The 18005-nt window shown below is 38.7% G+C and overlaps 1 protein-coding gene across 1 annotated transcript; it reads right to left on the bottom strand.

The window, feature by feature from the left end:
- Window positions 1–12073: 12073 nt before the first annotated feature.
- Window positions 12074–16355, bottom strand: LOC114458094 (exostosin-1-like). The gene is made up of 5 exons (XM_028440346.1): window positions 16315–16355; window positions 16119–16191; window positions 13774–14525; window positions 12220–12280; window positions 12074–12115 (listed from the first exon to the last, which is right to left on the bottom strand). The coding sequence occupies exons 1-5, from the start codon at window positions 16353–16355 to the stop codon at window positions 12074–12076; spliced, it is 969 nt and encodes a 322-aa protein (XP_028296147.1).
- Between the last annotated feature and the right edge of the window lie 1650 nt (window positions 16356–18005).

Below are 18005 nucleotides of genomic sequence, written 5' to 3'. Positions count from 1 at the left end.
GCTTTACATCGACATCTTTAACTTTCCATGTTTTTTTGTTTTTAGAGCAACCAAAAGCAGAACAAACAGAAAAAGCTGCTAAATGATCTAAACAGCTTATTAAATGATCTATGAATCAGGTTTCACTCCAATAGGAAGCAATGGGATGTTTACAGGCAGTGGGGCCGTGTGACATCATCAACTTGAACTGAACAAACATCCTCCCAAACTTCTCACCAAGTTACTCCTTTTTCCACTTCACTGTAATCCTTAGAAGAAGCTGAGCCTCACCTTTAAAAAGCAAAATCACCTTGAAAAAGTGAAATCTAATTTAAAATCCCTCTCTTCGGGGCATGTTGAAGATATTCTGCTCAGAAAGTTAACAGATGGACAAACATGGAGGAAGAGAGGAAAAGACTTCCTAACAAATAGTGACTGTGACCAGAGGCACCAAAAGATGCTCCATCTGTCATTTTTACTCAAAGTTTCTGAAATACGAGCATTAATCGTGTTTAGTTGGAGCTAAACTGCAGCTAAAGCTACTTTCTGCTGAAAACGTCTATAGGTCAGACATGAGCAACTGGTGGGTCTTAAAACACACACAAAACAACAACAAAAATACATTAAATAAGAGACAAAAATATGACACAAAATTACTCCAAAAACAGAAGCCAAAAACATGCCAAATGTAAAAAGAAAAAAAAAGAGAATAAATACTGCGAAAATACAAAATGCTAAAAAAAAATTGAAACTAAAAAATTTTACAAAAATGCACAAAAAATACACATGAAAGAAAAAAAACAGTTATTAACAATTAACACAAAATGATTTAAAAAAAACAACTGCAAAATGACAGAAAAAAAAAACAATAGGATTCCAAAAACACAAAACAAGAAAAAAAATAGATTAAAAAAAAAAACACGCAAAATGAGAAAATACTTTAAAGGAAAAAAAAAATTACACAAAAACGCAAAAAAAAAAACTCAAAAATACACAAAAAAAACCATTACACAAAAATGCATTAAAAATACCATATATATATATATATATATATATATATCAATCATAAAAAACACCGGAAAATGACTAGAAACATAAGCAAAATGATGAAAAATAAAACACTAAACTAAAAAAAAACAAAAAAACTTCTGCATAAAAACACAAGAAGGCAAAGTGACACAAAACTATCCAAAAACCATAAACCACACAGACGTATTAATGCTTCTGATTGGTCATCATTCTAAATGCTGACATGTTATCGTGGCGATCAGATGTAATGTAATGTTCCAGTCTCTCTCCTGTCTGTTAATATCTAGTTTATCTTTATAAAAACCCAACATGCACCAATAGAGTGTGTGTGGTGTAATGACTCAGGTCATCCAAAGATGATGAGTCACCTTTAGGTAACGTTATTTCACTTCCACCATGTTTAATCCCACAGTAACACAGGCTGATATGAAGCTATTCTTCTTATTGATTGGTCTGGATGGAAAACTTAAATAAAGTTTCAGGTGAACCCGACCACGTCTCCGAACTATGACACTGCAGAGCGTCCACGGGCCGTTAATAGCCGGGGGGGCTTCGAGTGCAATATCACATTTTCATAATGAGCCAATGAGCTGTAAATCCCTGCTGACACAGTTATGGAGCGAGAAGAGCTTATGGCAGCGATACTGAAACTATTAAACGCCCGCTCACTCTGGCTCTGTGTGTGTGTGTGTGTGTGTGTGTGTGTGTGTGTGTGTGTGTGTGTGTTGGATGTTCTATATCCTATATTTCTGTGTGTTTGTCAGCAGTAACAAGAAACGGCTGCATGCAGTGGTTCACTGTTTAACTCCCATCGTGACGACTACATCATCCTGGTTTACAGAAAACCATTTTTTAATTAAGATAACCCCCCCCCCCCGTGTGTGTGTGTGTGTGTGTGTGTGTGTGTGTGTGTGTGTGTGTGTGTGTGTGTGTGTGTGTGTGTGTGGACATGAGCACTGGGTTTGTTTACAATCCTTTGCATCATTCACATTACAAACTTTTTTGTTTTCTTTTTAGTGCATCTTCACACACACACATTACATGTAATATGAATTTATAGTCAACTATACGCAGAGTTTGCAGAGGCATAAAAATTACACAGAAATGCAAAAAAAATGTAAAAAAATAAAAAATCACACAAAAGAAAAGTAACACAAATTTGCAAACAGAAAATACACCTGAAGAATGATATTTAAAAAAAAACAAAGCAAAATGTCGACAAAAATAAGCAAAATGACAGAAAACAAAATACAATAGGATTCCAGAAACACAAAAAAGACAAAAAAATACACAAAATGACAGATAATAAATTAAGATTAGATTAGAAAATATCATTAGAAAAAATACAATTCTTAATATAATGCACAATACATAATACACAAATATTTTAAGTGCCATAAAATACAGTGACTGTGTAATATAAATATATATATATTATACATTTGTTGTTCTTTAAAAAAAAAGTTATTTTTTGGCGCTCGAGTCATAATCAAAAATATGAATTTTTCGTGCGAATTATTTATTGGCGTAAACCAAACATTTAAAATAATTGTATCATATCCAAACATAAATGTTAGCGTCCATTAAAAAACATAATTTTTCAACTTGGGTTTCAAAATTCCAGGGAATTTGTCAAGTTGGAAACTTTTATGAGAATCAACAGAAATGAACCGTAAAAAAACAGGGAATTTGCAAAATTGAAGGTTGGCCTTTAACAGTGATGTTGAAGATGTTAAACAATAAGTCAGACATAAGCAACTGGCGGCCCGGGGCCCACATGCGGCCCTCGATCTAATTTTATGCGGCCCCCAAAATTCTACAAAAAAACAACAGTAATACACAAAATGAATTATACAAAACTACAGAAAATGACAACAAAGGTACACAAAAAGACAAGAAAAACAAAAAACTGACTCAGTACTGACAAACAAGCAAAACGACAACAGAAACACACAAAAATTACTCCAAAAAATGCAATGATAGCACAAATATACAATATGACTCCAAAAACAACAAATATTTTACAGGAAAAATACACAAAAGGACAACAGAAATGCACAAAATGCTTCACAACGAGCAAGACAACAACAAACATACACAGAATGACAGAAAAACACACAAAATGATATAAACTCTTTGTTCTTTCCTGTATTAATGCTCAGATTGCTCATTATTCTAATGCTGACATGAATGTTGATCATGTGACTCTCCGATCAAAAACATAAACATTTCTGTGGCCCTGCTGTGATACTAGTTGCCTACCTCTGCTTTAAGTAATAATATTTATGTCATCTGCAGAAATGTGGATTCTATAACCGTCAAAGAAGGTTTGCATAAAATAAAAATAAAAAAGTGACGGCAAGTACAGAAAAGGGATTATCTGTGTAATCTCCTATAGATTTTCAACAAGTTTGAGCTTAACGTCATGTTACGTTGGATTCTCCATGACCTGACAGCAAGCTGTTGTCAGATTAGGTGCGGCTGAGAGACTTCTGTGGTTTCTGTTCCTGTGCAGGGTCCCATTAAAGCTGTGACAGGTAAATTCATCAGAAAGTATCATTGACTGACACCATGAACAACCCATTAGTACGCCCCAAAGAGTGGACTCACTGAGTCAGTTTGCCATGAAAATTAAAATGCTGATTAGTTTGTTAGTTCCATGCAGGTTGAAGCACATGTCATAATAAATGACACTGAAAGTAGTTTTTAATTAGTTTAGACTGATTAAAAATGTAACTGTAAAACAGGAAGGATGGGTGCTGCAGTACTGACAGAGCAGAGGAGGAGCCAATTAGAGCAGAAGTAACTAAAACCCCAGCAAACATGGGAACATGTGGGGACAAATCAGCTGTATTCAAACACTCCTTCAGTAGAGCAGGGAGGCAATCATGGAATTAGGACACACCTGAGTGGAAACAGGAAGCAGAGAGGGACTTATGGCGTTAAGGATACTAGGGGCGTCATTTCAATACGATATCAAAAAACAATAATGCAGCCCAGGGTTTTCAACAAGTTCAAGCTTAACTTTAGATCAAGCTTAACTGTAGGTCATTCAGTGCCATGAGCAGGAGTGGACTTTGACCCAGCCTTGAGTATTGGCTGATACCGATATTGATCCGATATGATATCGGCACGGATCACACATGCTTTGATTTATTTTGTAAAATGTTAAAAACGGGCCTGATCGGTTCAGATCCTTCCAACGCATGTGAACAACACGTTCTCCGTTCTACAGCCACTGGTTGTGAAACAGAAACCAGATACTGAAGCACACCTTCCTGCTCTCTGACTCCTTTGTTTCAGACAAATGTGCACGAAATGAAAAGCCATGCGTGAACAAGACGTCCTCGTTGTTTCCCTGATAAAGCTCACTCTCATTCAGATAGAAGCACACGTGATGGATTCAAACCGTGGTTTCTCCACTCATTCCTCAGTGAGGATGGATGGAGACGTCCTGATAAGATCCAGCAAAGCTTTACATCAACTCAGACACTTGTCAGAGCTGGAGGAGCAGACCAAGATAGTCGACAGCGGGAGGAGGAGGAGGAGGTAAAAAAGTAAACGTGGAACTAAAAACACTAATATTCCGAGAGAGGGAGGAGTCAGTTACTGAGCTGGACTCTGATTGGAAGTTACTGTCTCCAACTTCAGCTTCTTCTGCAAACTGGGCAAGGAATCATTTAATTTAAGAAAAAATAGAATCATCGGTTGAGACTTGGATTTTTTTTAACGCAAGGTTTGTATAGATATTAGAGCTGCAACTAACGATTATTTATAATCGATCAATCCGATTTTTTTTTAAAATAACACATTTATACGATTAAACTGAAATAAAAGTGTCTCACACACAAACTCTTGTGCGTGGACACAAACATACAATCACTCGTACGCACACAAACAAACATTCATGGTACACACACAAACACTCGGGGTGCGCGTACACAAACACTCGCGGTGCGCGCACACACAAACACTCGCGATGCACGCGTACACAAACACTCGTGGTGCGCGCCTACACAAACACTCGTGGTGCGCGCACACACAAACACTCGTGGTGCGCGCGCACACAAACACTCGTGGTGCGCGCGAACACAAACACTCGTGGTGCGCGCGTACACAAACACTCGTGGTGCGTGCGTACACAAACACTCGTGGTGCGCGCCTACACAAACACTCGTGGTGCGCGCCTACACAAACACTCGTGGTGCGCGCACACACAAACACTCGTGGTGCGCGCACACACAAACACTCGTGGTGCGCGCACACACAAACAGTTACAAGTGTTTGTGAATTAATTTTTACAAATGAATTCTACATACTGTATATGCAGTATGTACTGTATATGTAGGTTGTCATTCAGTTGTGTGATTTATAAATGCACAATAACTTCAATCCAACCCATTAATTAAAAGGGAGATAAATGGAGTTTAAAGTGAGTTATTTCCTTGAAAAAGATTGATCATGATGATGTCATCTCAACACTAAATGAACACTAGGATTGATTTGGTGATGTTTGAACAACAGAAAACCCTCAATGTGTCCCAGTCTGTGAGCAGTGACCACACTGTCTGCCATAGATTACTTTCTTTCTTTAAAAAGGTCCAACAAAGAGTCGGCTCATAGCGATGCTAAGGACTCATGCTAAATACCAATCTATGTTTGGCTCTCACATGAGCAGGAAACACCATTAACCTCCATTCATCTGCTGATTGGACACAGTGGTTAAGTCAAAGCTGATCAATACTTTCTTTTTACCCTCCATCCAGCCTTGGCAGAAACCTTCCAATGCATTGATGAGTTCAGTCTGCCAGGCTTTTAAAGGCCCCACAGAAACCATTAAAGACCCAGCAAAGAATCGGATCTCTTCAACTCTTACTGGTCTGACTAATGGGAAACACAAGCAGAACAATGTTCATCAATAGACTCTTAACAGTGTGACTATACAGTATATTATACATGTGCTTAATAAGCACTAAACACGAGGATGGAAAAGTAAACATATAGGCTTCCTTTGTAAACATACGTTTACTTCAATCTAGAATAATCTGCGTTTTTCACATAGATTTACAGTCAATAAGTGTTGTTTAAAAATAAATATTGTAACTCGTATCTGGTGTGACAGAATTTACTGATGATTCTTGTTTAAGAGTTGTTTTCAAACACTTCTGTGTTTCAATGGGGTTGGTTGGTTGGTTGGTTGGTTGTAAAGTGATTTAACTGGTTGGTTGTAAAGTAATTTAACTGGTTGGTTGGTTGGTTGTAAAGTAATTTAACTGGTTGGTTGGCTGGTTGGATGTGTAGTCATTTAGGTGTAGGTAGTTGATATATATATATAACTGGTTGGTTGGTTGGATGTGAATTAATTTAGATGGTTGGTTGGTTGGCTGAATGTAAAGTCATTTAGGTGTGGTTAGTTGGCTAGTTAGTTGGTTGTAAAGTAATTTAACTAGTTGGTCGGTCGGTTGTAAAGTCATTGAACTGGTTGGTTGGTCATTGTTTCAGTCAAAAGCTTGATATAACTTAAATCTATAAAGCAAATGATAAGTAATGTTCCTGTAAAAGTATTTCTATGTTTACTTGTAAACTCTGATCTATCTGATCTCTGCCTCCGTCATGTTCTTTGACTCGTGCGTTACAAACGAGCTGGATTACGCTGCTTTCTAGAGATTTAGATGATGTTCCCAATCACTTAGTCTTCAGCCCATGAATGTGGAGCTGTATTAATATTCCTCATGGTGCTCTTTAGCTCTTCATCAGAACCTGTGTCAGAGGTGAGACGACAGGAAAACCTTCGTCTAGCAGAACAGGGAGGAAGAGGACAAAGGTGAGGAACCTTTGATGTGCTTTAGAGGCGTGTCTAACAACAAGATGAAAAGGAAAAGGCCGCCCACATGACCACAAATGACATTTAAATTAACACCGCCTGACACTTTTCCTCCCAACACACATATTAGATTCTGCAGCTGCCAAACATCCGCAGACAGCAGCGGTGTATTTCTGGACGTACCAGGGAGCGTCAAAATAATCAAAGTGCTGAGCAGAAAGGGTCGCGTTATAACCAATTCATTTAGTGTCTGGACTCGCTTTTTAATCAAACAATTAGAGAGGGAGACGTGTTTGTGCAGCCTGAGACGCTCCACGTGTCCGTCAGGAAACAAAGAGCAGCTCAGAGCAGCAGTCATGTCCCATTTCCCAAACCCCCGTCATCACATCCAACCCACCCCCCAACCCACCCTCGTCTTCCTTTGGACCATGAAAGCTGCCATGAAAGACGTGACGACTCTTTAAATTAAACATTTCATCTGCTCTCTGAAAATCAAACCCCATCAAAGCGTCTTTGGGGAGACACTTTGGTTCTGGGGCTGTGATTGGTTCAGCCTGCTGTTATCAATGTACAGTAAAAGCAGCAGGAGTTAAACAGTGAGATCTCTATCTACCCTCTTCAGTCACAGCTTTATTCAGTTTGAGAGCAATGATCGACATCCCCCAGGCTTCCATTAGGGAATCTCTACGTCTGAAAACAAGGAATATTTGTTCTACTTTTCCATGTTTTTAAAAACTTTAATAAAATAAATTCTTAAATGGATCCTCCACAGTTTCTACAAATGTGGCCAAAAATCTTCTAAATGTACTTATTAGTAGATCTATGTCTAATAAAACACATTATTGTGGAACAATCTTAATATTAAACTTAAAAGTTGTAACAACATAAAGAAATGTATTTATGTTTTTATTATAAGCAAATCTTATTAGATCAGTAAAAGGACTAGAATGACATGTGGATGTCAAGTGTAGGTAGGCCTACGAATGCTTGTTTTTGTTATATTTGTGTGTATTTTGTTGAGTATTTATATACTGTATATCTATGCATTAGCTCAGGGTTAGTTATTTTGTTCTTTGTGAAATAACTTGAAGTAGCGGCAGGACTAGATCAGCGTTAATCTTCTTTCTCAAACATTTCTGGGGATCTTTTTATGTGAGCGATGATTACTTTACAATGTTTTGTTATGTTTGAGGTAAATAAATAAATCAAATCAAAGAATGTTGACGAGAAACAATTCAAATCAACACCATCTTTCACATTTTGATTAAATGGGAAACTGAAGTCGCTCCTCAAACTTCTCCACAGCACGAACGCACCAGCTTTGAGCTGTTGAGCCTGCAGCGTGGTCCCACTGACCTGGTTCCCCTCCCCCGACGATGCAGTGAGAACCATCAGAACCTTCAAAGCTCCTTGGAATAGATTATTACGTAAACTGCCTGAGATGAACGTTCTGTTTAATATATATTAACAGCAGCGCTAACGTTCACTGTATTTAACCTCTGAACACATGGTTGTGTGCAGGACCGTAGCATCACATGTTGGGCCCTGGGTACAAACCACCTTGTTGGGCCCCTACTGTAAGTTTTAATATGTACACTTATCCTATATTAGTATTCACACATTATTGTTTAAGCTTTCTTTTTTCTTCACAATGACCCCAAGGTTCCCAACCTTTTTTGGGTCGTGACCCCATATTGAATATCACTAATGTCTGATGACCCCAGAGACATTTTTTATTCCACAATTAGTTTTTAATCATATTTATTAAAGTGTTGGAAACACTTTAGTTTAGGGAACATCTTTTAACCATTAATTAGTTGCTTATTAGCATTAGTAACATATTGGCTCTTAATGTGTATATTAAATACTTATTAATGCCTTATTAAATACTTATTAATGCCTTATTATACACTTACAGTAATGGCTATCTCGCAGTCCAAAGAGGGTTAGGATTAGGGTTTGGGTTAGCCTTAATCCTAACCCTAATCCTAACCCTAATCCTAATCCTAGCATGTTTAGATTGTAATTCATATACAACAACTTCCTTACTTAATACCAATAAGTAATACTTCTGAGGTTATTGAGGGAAACTCTTAGTTTATGTCTTACTGGTTGTATATTAAGGCCATGCAGAATAAGGCATTAATAAGTACTTAATAATGACTAAGAGTCAAAATGTTACAAATATGCATGTTAATAAGCCACTAATTAATGGTTAATAAATGTTCCCTAAGCTAATATTTTACTAATACAGAATAACCAGGATTAATGCACAAAGTGACAAGTTTATATTGCATTTTATTTGGACTACATTTATATTTTAGAAAGTTTAGGATACAGTGATTTGATATTTATTTAGTGTGATGTGTACGTATTAGAAACTAATACATTAAAAAAAAAAATAAATAAATCATTTTAATTTATTTTCTTAACCAATTACTGGACATTTTATGCTAGTTTGAAAAACCCTGCATTAACCTAAAGACTCCATATCCATTGCTTATATTTTATAAATGTGCTCTACTATATTTTAGTGGTTTATTGAATGTTTTGTTTGTGACATAAACACACACATATATATATATATATAAAGCAAACATGTACAAAGGTTAATATAGAATGATCAGAATCACGGGGACACATATTTCAATATAAATAATCTAAAAAATGTTTAAAACACATTTGTGTACATATGTATAAAACAGACTTCTGAGGGCCCTCCTGCCTCAGGCCCTGAGTCCGGTCCAACCCCCCCACCCCACCCCACCCCCCAGTCGTGGTTGTTGGTTAAAACACTCCAGCCATGTTTGTCCATCAAACACAATGATCTGCTCCAGGTAAAAGCAGCACAAAGCCACCAAAAAAAACTCACAAGCCATAAAGAGATAATATATAAAGAGACTTTGATGGAAAAAGATGTTATGTATACACATACTGTGTATAGCCACACACTGATATTTAAATGTCCTGTTTCTATTTGAAACTGGTAATTTGCTGTGTATTGTAGAGACGTCTGCTCTCAGCAGGTGAGTTCAAATGATGTGGAGAAAATCATTGTGTGAAGCGAAGACAAATCTAAGCACAGGCACTGCTTCATTTACATTGTGACACTCACCAATGTCTTCCTATTGGTCTCCAGCTGCAGTGCGTCGTTACAAACACCGTCTAAGGTTAGGAAAATAAAAAACAACAAAGAGCTAATGTGGGTTCAGATAGTTCTAAGATGATCTGTGAGTAAAACGTGTATATGTGTGGTAGGGTTTCAAATTAGCACCTGTCACTCATCCAAAAAATATTGGTAACTCGCTCCTCCAATAAGCCGACTTTGAGATATAATTTCTTTTAAATTAAAAAAAAAAACTTTACTTTTATATAAAAGCAGTGACAAAAACTAAGGGTCACAATTATAAACATACTTTGCTATACAAATGCACCTCACTAAAAAACAATCAGTGAACAACTTACAGTTGTATTTATGCTATTTACTGTTTCCAGGAAATGTTAAAGTTTGTGGGCCGGTAAAATAAATGTAATATTATAGCCCGTTTGGTGGTCTTGACACCACATTTTGGTCGTCTTGGTCTTATCTTTTTTATCAGACTGGCCAGACGTGGGATTTTCCATCAAGACCAGTCGAAACCAGCACTGATCTGCTATTCTTCAACTTCATGAACGTGATATAAAGGCGGGCATACATTGTGCATTTTTGGCCAACTTTGAGACGATTTTTTACTCGTGCGCCTATTTTTGGGATCAAGGAGAGTCTCTGACAAATTGTGTGTCGTGCATCATCGGGCTGGTATTTTTTTAAATTCTAACGGTTTCACAGTATATGACGGTATTTTTTTTTTTCATGCATAATCAGGTGTTCACAGTATTTTCTACTGGTTGAGAGATGAATTACTGCAGTAGATTGACTTAGGATGGTCTATTTTACTGTCATGATGAGTGAATATTAGGGATGTAACAATTCACTCAACTCCCGATACGATTCGATTCACAATACTGGGTTCACGATACGATTCTCTCACGATTTATTTTACAAAATGGGACTGTACATACAGTAAATGACTGAAAAATATTCCTTTACTTTTTTTTTGGGAAAATACTGTACTATTTTCCTTTTATTTTTCATTGTCAAAAGAATCCCTTGATAAACTATCCAAAACAATGCAATTTAACTAAAAATAAATCTTGAATGAAATAAAGGAATAATACAAATGAAGAAGAAGCATATTCATTTAAATTCTGGTTCTATAGTAAACAATACAAAACTACATAATAGTTATTTTTCTTTTTAAAAGTGCAACTGAAAATGTATTTTGTGCCTTAACAATTAGACTTTAACGTTGCACATTATGTCAGATATTTGTTTGGACCAGCAGAGGGCGCTGGTAACCCAGTGGTCGGTTGGCATGCAGCTATTTTGCAGTGAAGAAGAGATGCTATGCTAGCAGACAGAGCTAATAGAAAAACGTGATTTTACAGATATTCACGTAATATTACAGATATTATTTCAGTGCTAAAGGGGTAAGGAATCATTTAAGAACATGTTTAAGAGTAGAAGGCGGCCAGAAATAAAGTAGTAGCAGATTCCGCCCGCGACCAACACTTCTGGATAGCGATTCAATTTTCACAGTATCGATGATAACGTGATACCTATGAATCAATTTTTAACTGCCTCACGATTAATCGTTACATCCCTAGTAAATATTGTAGAATAATTCCACACTAGTAGTAATACAAGTTTGCAACAACAGCCCAATGGCTCTTTGCCCCACTAGCTTAGCTTTAGCATTAGCTTGAATTCTAGCTTTAAATGTTGCATACTCAGTGGTGTGGTGGTTTCTTATGGTGAATAAATTAGCGTTTTGTTTGCAGATCCACCAGGACTTATTTCCGCATTATAGGAATTACTAATTGCAACAGAACAACATTGATGAGGTAAGATTCCTTCCTAACAAGATAATGAGCCCGTACCCACAAACATGACCCTCTAAACTAAACCTCCAGTACAAAACATGATCTTTAGATAAAACTTGAATCAAAGTTCTCTACAGGCACTCTTTCATGTCTAGAATACAACTGTTAAAAAGGTTGGATCACACTCTCAGACTACAAGCTTCTTTTTTCCCTGCACCCACTCCTTACAAGGTTTTGTGTTTCTCATCGCTGCTCTGCTTCCTTTCAACACTTTTCTACTTTTTTCCCAAAGCAGTGTGAATTCTTACGCGTTCTGTCTCAGGAGATGAGGCGCGACGCACTCGACTCTTCAAACGCACACTAAACAAAACGCAAAACCAGAGTCAAAACAATGAGCAAGAAAAGATCGGAGCCACTAAAGAATATTGAGCAGCAAAAACTCAATAACTACTACACAAAAGTACCTCTTCAACCCCAACGGACCCGCCGGCGGGGGCAGCTCCAGCCTCCGTGACTCTCACGGTTCTAAATGTTGTAAAGAATGAATGAAATCACACATTCTATACCTTTCTGTAATCATAAGAAACTATAGAAGCTACAACTGTAGCTAGCCCACATTCAGAACCAAATACCACAGCACACACACCAGGACATTATGTTCAAAGAGGGAAAAGTTGACATTTCAGCAAACAGGGAATTTTTCCTCTGCTGTGTCACAAAATAAACACAGATCTATATAACAAGAGTCTACGTGAAACTACAGGCTGAGCTGAATCCACTGATATACAGGTCAGGTATGTTACGTACCAAAACAACACCACAAAATCAGAAAATACACAGCGGAAAAAATCAGCAATGATGACAAATGGTATCTTACCTTTGTTGTTTCAATGTGCATAAAACTCCATATTTTAATCAATCTGAATAGTATCGTCAGATAAACACCGCCATTACACATATCCAGCTATTTCAAAGTTGATAAAGGGGGACCGTGGCTCAGGTGGTCGTGGGTCGTCTTCTGATCGAGAGGTTGGGGGTTCGATCCCAGTACCTGACTATGTGTCGAAGTGTCCTTGGGCAAGACACTGAACCCTAAGTTGCTCCCAGTGGTCGACTAGTGCCTTGCATGGCAGTCCTGTCCCACTGGTGTGTGAATGTGAGAGTGATTGGGTGAATGAGCTGATATGTAAAGCGCTTTGAGACTGTTTCAGTGGTGATAGAGCTCTATATAAATCAAGTCCATTAGTCCATTTACCATAATTCTGTCCAATGAGTGCACGGCACTCGCGCGTAAAATGGCAGGTCCCTCCTTTACCCAGCTCTGATTGGCCAGGGCTAAAGCCCCTCCCATAGTGTTTGATATTACCAATTTCTACAGGCTCTCAGCTTTCCAATGCCATGTCAAACATTCTGATTGGTCAAAGTATTGCTGAGTAAAACCCATGTGTAACGCCACCAAAGAGTGGAACCATAAATAGCATTACGCATGGCACAGCAGAAACCTCAATAAAAATAGATGTTTTTTTCAAGCCAAATTGCAACATCTAGTGGTCAAACATAACACTAACAATGATTGGAATCAATTTAACTGACATATTACAGTTACACGCTTGTTTCCAAACTTGTGAAAAACTTTGGCACAGCCTTCGTTAATAAGAATTGGTTTTATATTTGATGTGAATCTCTAGTTTTTTGGTTTTTTTGAGGTGGACTACAGATTTCTGTAAATTAAAACATGATTTATTGTCACTCAGTATCATATATTTCCAAAACTTCCCCTCATCTGTAACCACTACGGGCCCTACTTCAATCTGAACAAAAAATTAGCCATGTAGGTCATGTAGAAGCTCAGAAAAACGTTATTTGCTATGGGTTTGTGATTTTCAGATAAAAGTGATAGATCAGTGAAAAAAAAACTCTAATGTTCAAATGAAACCAGAGTCTGAACTTGGAGATTTTCCTGCAATGGAACAAACAAAGCAGATTTGAAGCGATTAAGATAAAAAAAAAAGTCTTACTTTGAGTAGTTTTCATTATCTCGGTCACAGCGGGAGTCCTTGTGCTTCTCCCAGTCTTTCCCGTGTTTACACGTGGTCAGCAGAATCACATCGTCCCCGTTGTGGATGTGATACAGAGCGTTCCTCGTCTCCGAGCCAATACCAGTTAGGTAACGTTTCCCTTTGAAAACCAGCAGGTACTTCCTGGAAGGCGGGGCATCGTTCAGCGTCTTGTGGCCCATGCCACCACCTTTCAGCGGGTGGTCCTTGGAGAACAGAGGGATGGAAACATCAAAGTTTGGTCGGAAATTGACCATGTCCGCGCTGGCCTTGGCCAACATGGCCTGGCCCACCTCGAAGCCCAGGTCCTCGGTGTAGTCCGGCCACGTGCCGGAGTACAGGTTGAAAATGAGGTGATTCCTGCCATCGCTCCACGTCGGCAGGCTGTGGATACGGGACTTGACGTTCTGCACGTAGTGAGGGGACAGCTGATCCCTGTCCAACGTGTCCACGGCCAGGACGAAAAGGCAGGCCCGGGACGCGTCCGTGGTGTGGAAGCGAGACTCCTGGATGGAGGACAGGATCTTCTGGTAGGTGTCGGAGATCCTGTCCCCTCTCAGGGGAGGGTAGATGTAAACCCTGAAGCCGTTCTGGCAGCGAGAGAAGTCGAAGCAGGTTTCCATGCGGCAGCGTCGGTTCTTGAAAATGATGTCACGGATGGCGCGGCGTTCTCGTGGAGAGGTGTGCTGGTGATGGAGTTGAGGACTGTCCTCCTGGAGACGAGGAAAGGGAAAATTACAATATCGCCTATATCGATATATATACATATATTATAGCTTATTTTGTATTAAAATACTTGTTTCGTCTCAAAACAGCATGAAAAGCTCAGTTTGTTTATTTAACAGGGACATTGTACAAGATGGATTACTGAGTGCATCCTAACCCACGCCTTCCCCGAAACACGCCCCACTATAGAACTCACTCACACATGCTGTCCCTTTATAGGAGAAAAAGCCAAAAGTGGCACATATTGTGAAGCTGTTATTTTCTGTGTGGCAATTTGCATCAGCAAATTTAACCTAGAACTGTCTTTCTGTTAAGGCTTTATTGATTTAAATATAGAGAATTATATTGAATATAGACATTTTGAGAAAAAATATTGAGATATGAGTTTTGGTTCATTTCGCCCAGCCCTAAAGCTAAGAACAGAGATAGATGTGTTAGACGTTTAACCCTGTGTTTTCCTCTGGGGGTGGGGGGGTCCTGAAGACCAGGGGTTCTCAACTTTGCGGTCAGGACCCTATTTGGGGTCACCAGATGCCTTTAAGAACCTAGGAATAATTTCTGAACAATTTGAGCCAATTTTTGCTTATTTTTACCCTTTTTCTCCAACTACACCAAACTCACCATATTTTAACCTATTTTCATCACTTTTTATTGCCATATTTTTGCTCCTTTTAATGTATTTTTTGCTACATTTCTCCCATTTCTGACACTTCGTCAAATTTCAATGTCTTTTCTGCAAATATGTTTAACTTTCAAGACATGTTCAGCACTTATAAACCCTTTCCACCACTTTTCCACCTAATGTTACATGTGTTGACCATTATCACTTTTAACCTCTTTTCACCAGATTTCATGCTTATTTTTTGGTAATTTAACCACATTCTAGATTTGTCATTCCCATTTGCAAATTTTTCTGTCTGTTTTTGCCCACTTGAACTAATTTCTGTGGTTTTTAAAATCCATTTCACCAGCTTTTTTACCATTTTTGGTCACTTTTAACCCATTTTATGATCACTATTATTTCCCCAAAAACCTCTCGCCTTTATTCCTCCTTATAGATGGTCCTGTCTCCACATGACTGTTCTTCAATGTTCATGTCTGTGTTCAACCACCTTCAGACTGATTTATTGAAGTGTTGTTCCTTCATAATTACTATGATTTCTTGTGATGTCACCTCACTGTGATGTCTAGGCAACATGTCTCCATTCTTCTTCATATCACAGAATGTGCTACAACAAGATTTGGAACGAGAGGGTAAAAATAATGAGGATGCCTCGTTCAGGGATACAGAAGTAATTGTTTAACTACAACACATCAGATGAACTTGGGTTTGCGATGAGCTTCTGTTTTAAAGTTCACTGCCTCTTTTCAACTAATGAAATCACGTAATAAGATTGAAATGTGTGTGTGTGTGTGTGTGTGTGTGTGTGTGTGTGTGTGTGTGTGTGTGTGTGTGTGTGTGTGTGTGTGTGTGTGTGTGTGTGTGTGTGTGTGTGTGTGTGTGTGTGTGTGTGTGTGTGTCATTTCTCACACAAAGCCTTTATTCTAAGTTTAAGAGGGATGAGCAACACTCGTGTTACCTGTCTGTCTATAGACAGGATCCGGTTGCTCTTTGAAGGACAAACACCACAACGCTGACGTCCTATTGGCTGGCTGACCACAGAGGTCACATTAAAGACATACAAAGAACTATAAGAAGATACTTGGATTCTCTTGGAAACAGAACGACTCAGAAGGATCAAAAGTTTCGGCCAAACGTGATTCACGTTTCATCACCAGTCGGTCAAACTCCTGAAGTTTGCAGATGACACGACCATCGTCGTCTCATCTCTGATGGAGACGAGTCTGACTACAGGTGGAGACAGACCGGCTGGTGTCCTGGTGCAGCCAGAACAACCTGGAGCTCAACGCTTTAAAGACAGTGGAGATGATAGCAGACTTCAGGAAGAACCCAGCCCCCCTCACCCCCCTCACCCTGGGAGACTCTACAGTGAGCTCTGTGGAGAACTTCTGCTTCCTGGGGACCTTCATCACTCAGGACCTCAAGTGGGAGCTGAACATTAGCTCCATCATCAAAAAAGCTCAGCAGAGGATGTACTTCCTGTAGCAGCTGAAGAAGTTCAGTCTGCCAACAAAGATGATGGTGAACTTCTACAGCTCCATCATCCAGTCCATCCTCTGCTCCTCCATCACCATCTGGTACGCTGCAGCTACGGCCAAGGACAAGGCCAGACTGCAGCGTATCATCCACTCTGCAGAGAAGGTCATCGGCTGCAATCTGCCCTCCCTCCAGGATTTTGAGGCGTGCAGGAAAGATTGTGTCCGACTCCTCCCACCCCGGTCATAAACTGTTTCAATCTCTCCCTTCTGGAAGGAGGTTTAGGTCCATCAGGACCAGAATCTCCAGACACAAAAACAGCTTCTTTCCCTCTGCCACCATCCACATGAACACACCCCAAGTCACCCACTGAACCCCCCCACCACCCGATCACCACCTCCATGATGACATTATCTGCTGCACTGTATATATACATATATATATTTATATTTATCCTTTATTCTCTATCTATCCTTTATTTATCCCTCATCCTTTATATTTATCATTATTATTATTATTATTATTGTTGTTGCTGGGTTGTTCTTTGTTTTTTTTCTTTATTTTTTTTGTTGTTTGTTTTGTGCACCAACTACCAAGACAAATTCCTTGTACTGTCCTTAAAACTGTACATGGCCATTAAAAACATTTCTGATTCTGATTCCTGGCTTTTTAATGCGTCATCAAACATGTTGATCGGTAGTTTCTCAACTGGGGTCCACGAGCTTCTGTTTTCCTAAAAGAGTGAATAAATGCCACAATGTCCTTTAAAATGCAGTTTCTTCTGTTTCTACCAAACTGCACCCACATTCCCTAGATCAGGAGAAGGATCCTAAGGGTCAATCATAGATATCAGGGGGTCCAGGACCCCAAAAACATTTAGCGTGAGAGCTTTCCAACAGACATAAGTCCACCAATAGCTGTGTTTTACAAAATAAAAGCAATATTTCTCTATAAGACAGAGTCAAACTACGATGGCCTCAAGTCACATAAAAAAAAAATTGTTTTATATCCCAAGAAAGAGTAACTTTATGTTTTTAACTATAAATGAAAACAGATCAGATTTTTTTCTAACATTCCCACATGCAGTTATGGACCAATGAAAATAGTTTAAAAAAAGGGTTATGTTCATATTTCCAGAGCGTGAGTCTAGAACCAATGCATATATGTGACTAATCATTAGTGATGTGAACAGTCTATGTTCATAGCTCTAAGCTGATCACATTACAGAGAGCTGAGACATATGCCAAGTAGTTTACTGACAAACATGTTCCCAAACATGTTTTAGAGGAGCTGACATGTCCACCAGATATGATGTATAGCAGATCTAGTTCTATATTCTGAGAGAGTGGGTGGAGCTTATCACTATACC

This window comes from Gouania willdenowi, chromosome 24 (assembly GCF_900634775.1).
Source record: "Gouania willdenowi chromosome 24, fGouWil2.1, whole genome shotgun sequence".
NCBI lineage: Eukaryota > Metazoa > Chordata > Actinopteri > Blenniiformes > Gobiesocidae > Gouania > Gouania willdenowi.
The sequence above is the reverse complement of the archived record's forward strand: the minus strand, read 5'-3'. Positions and strand labels throughout refer to the sequence as shown.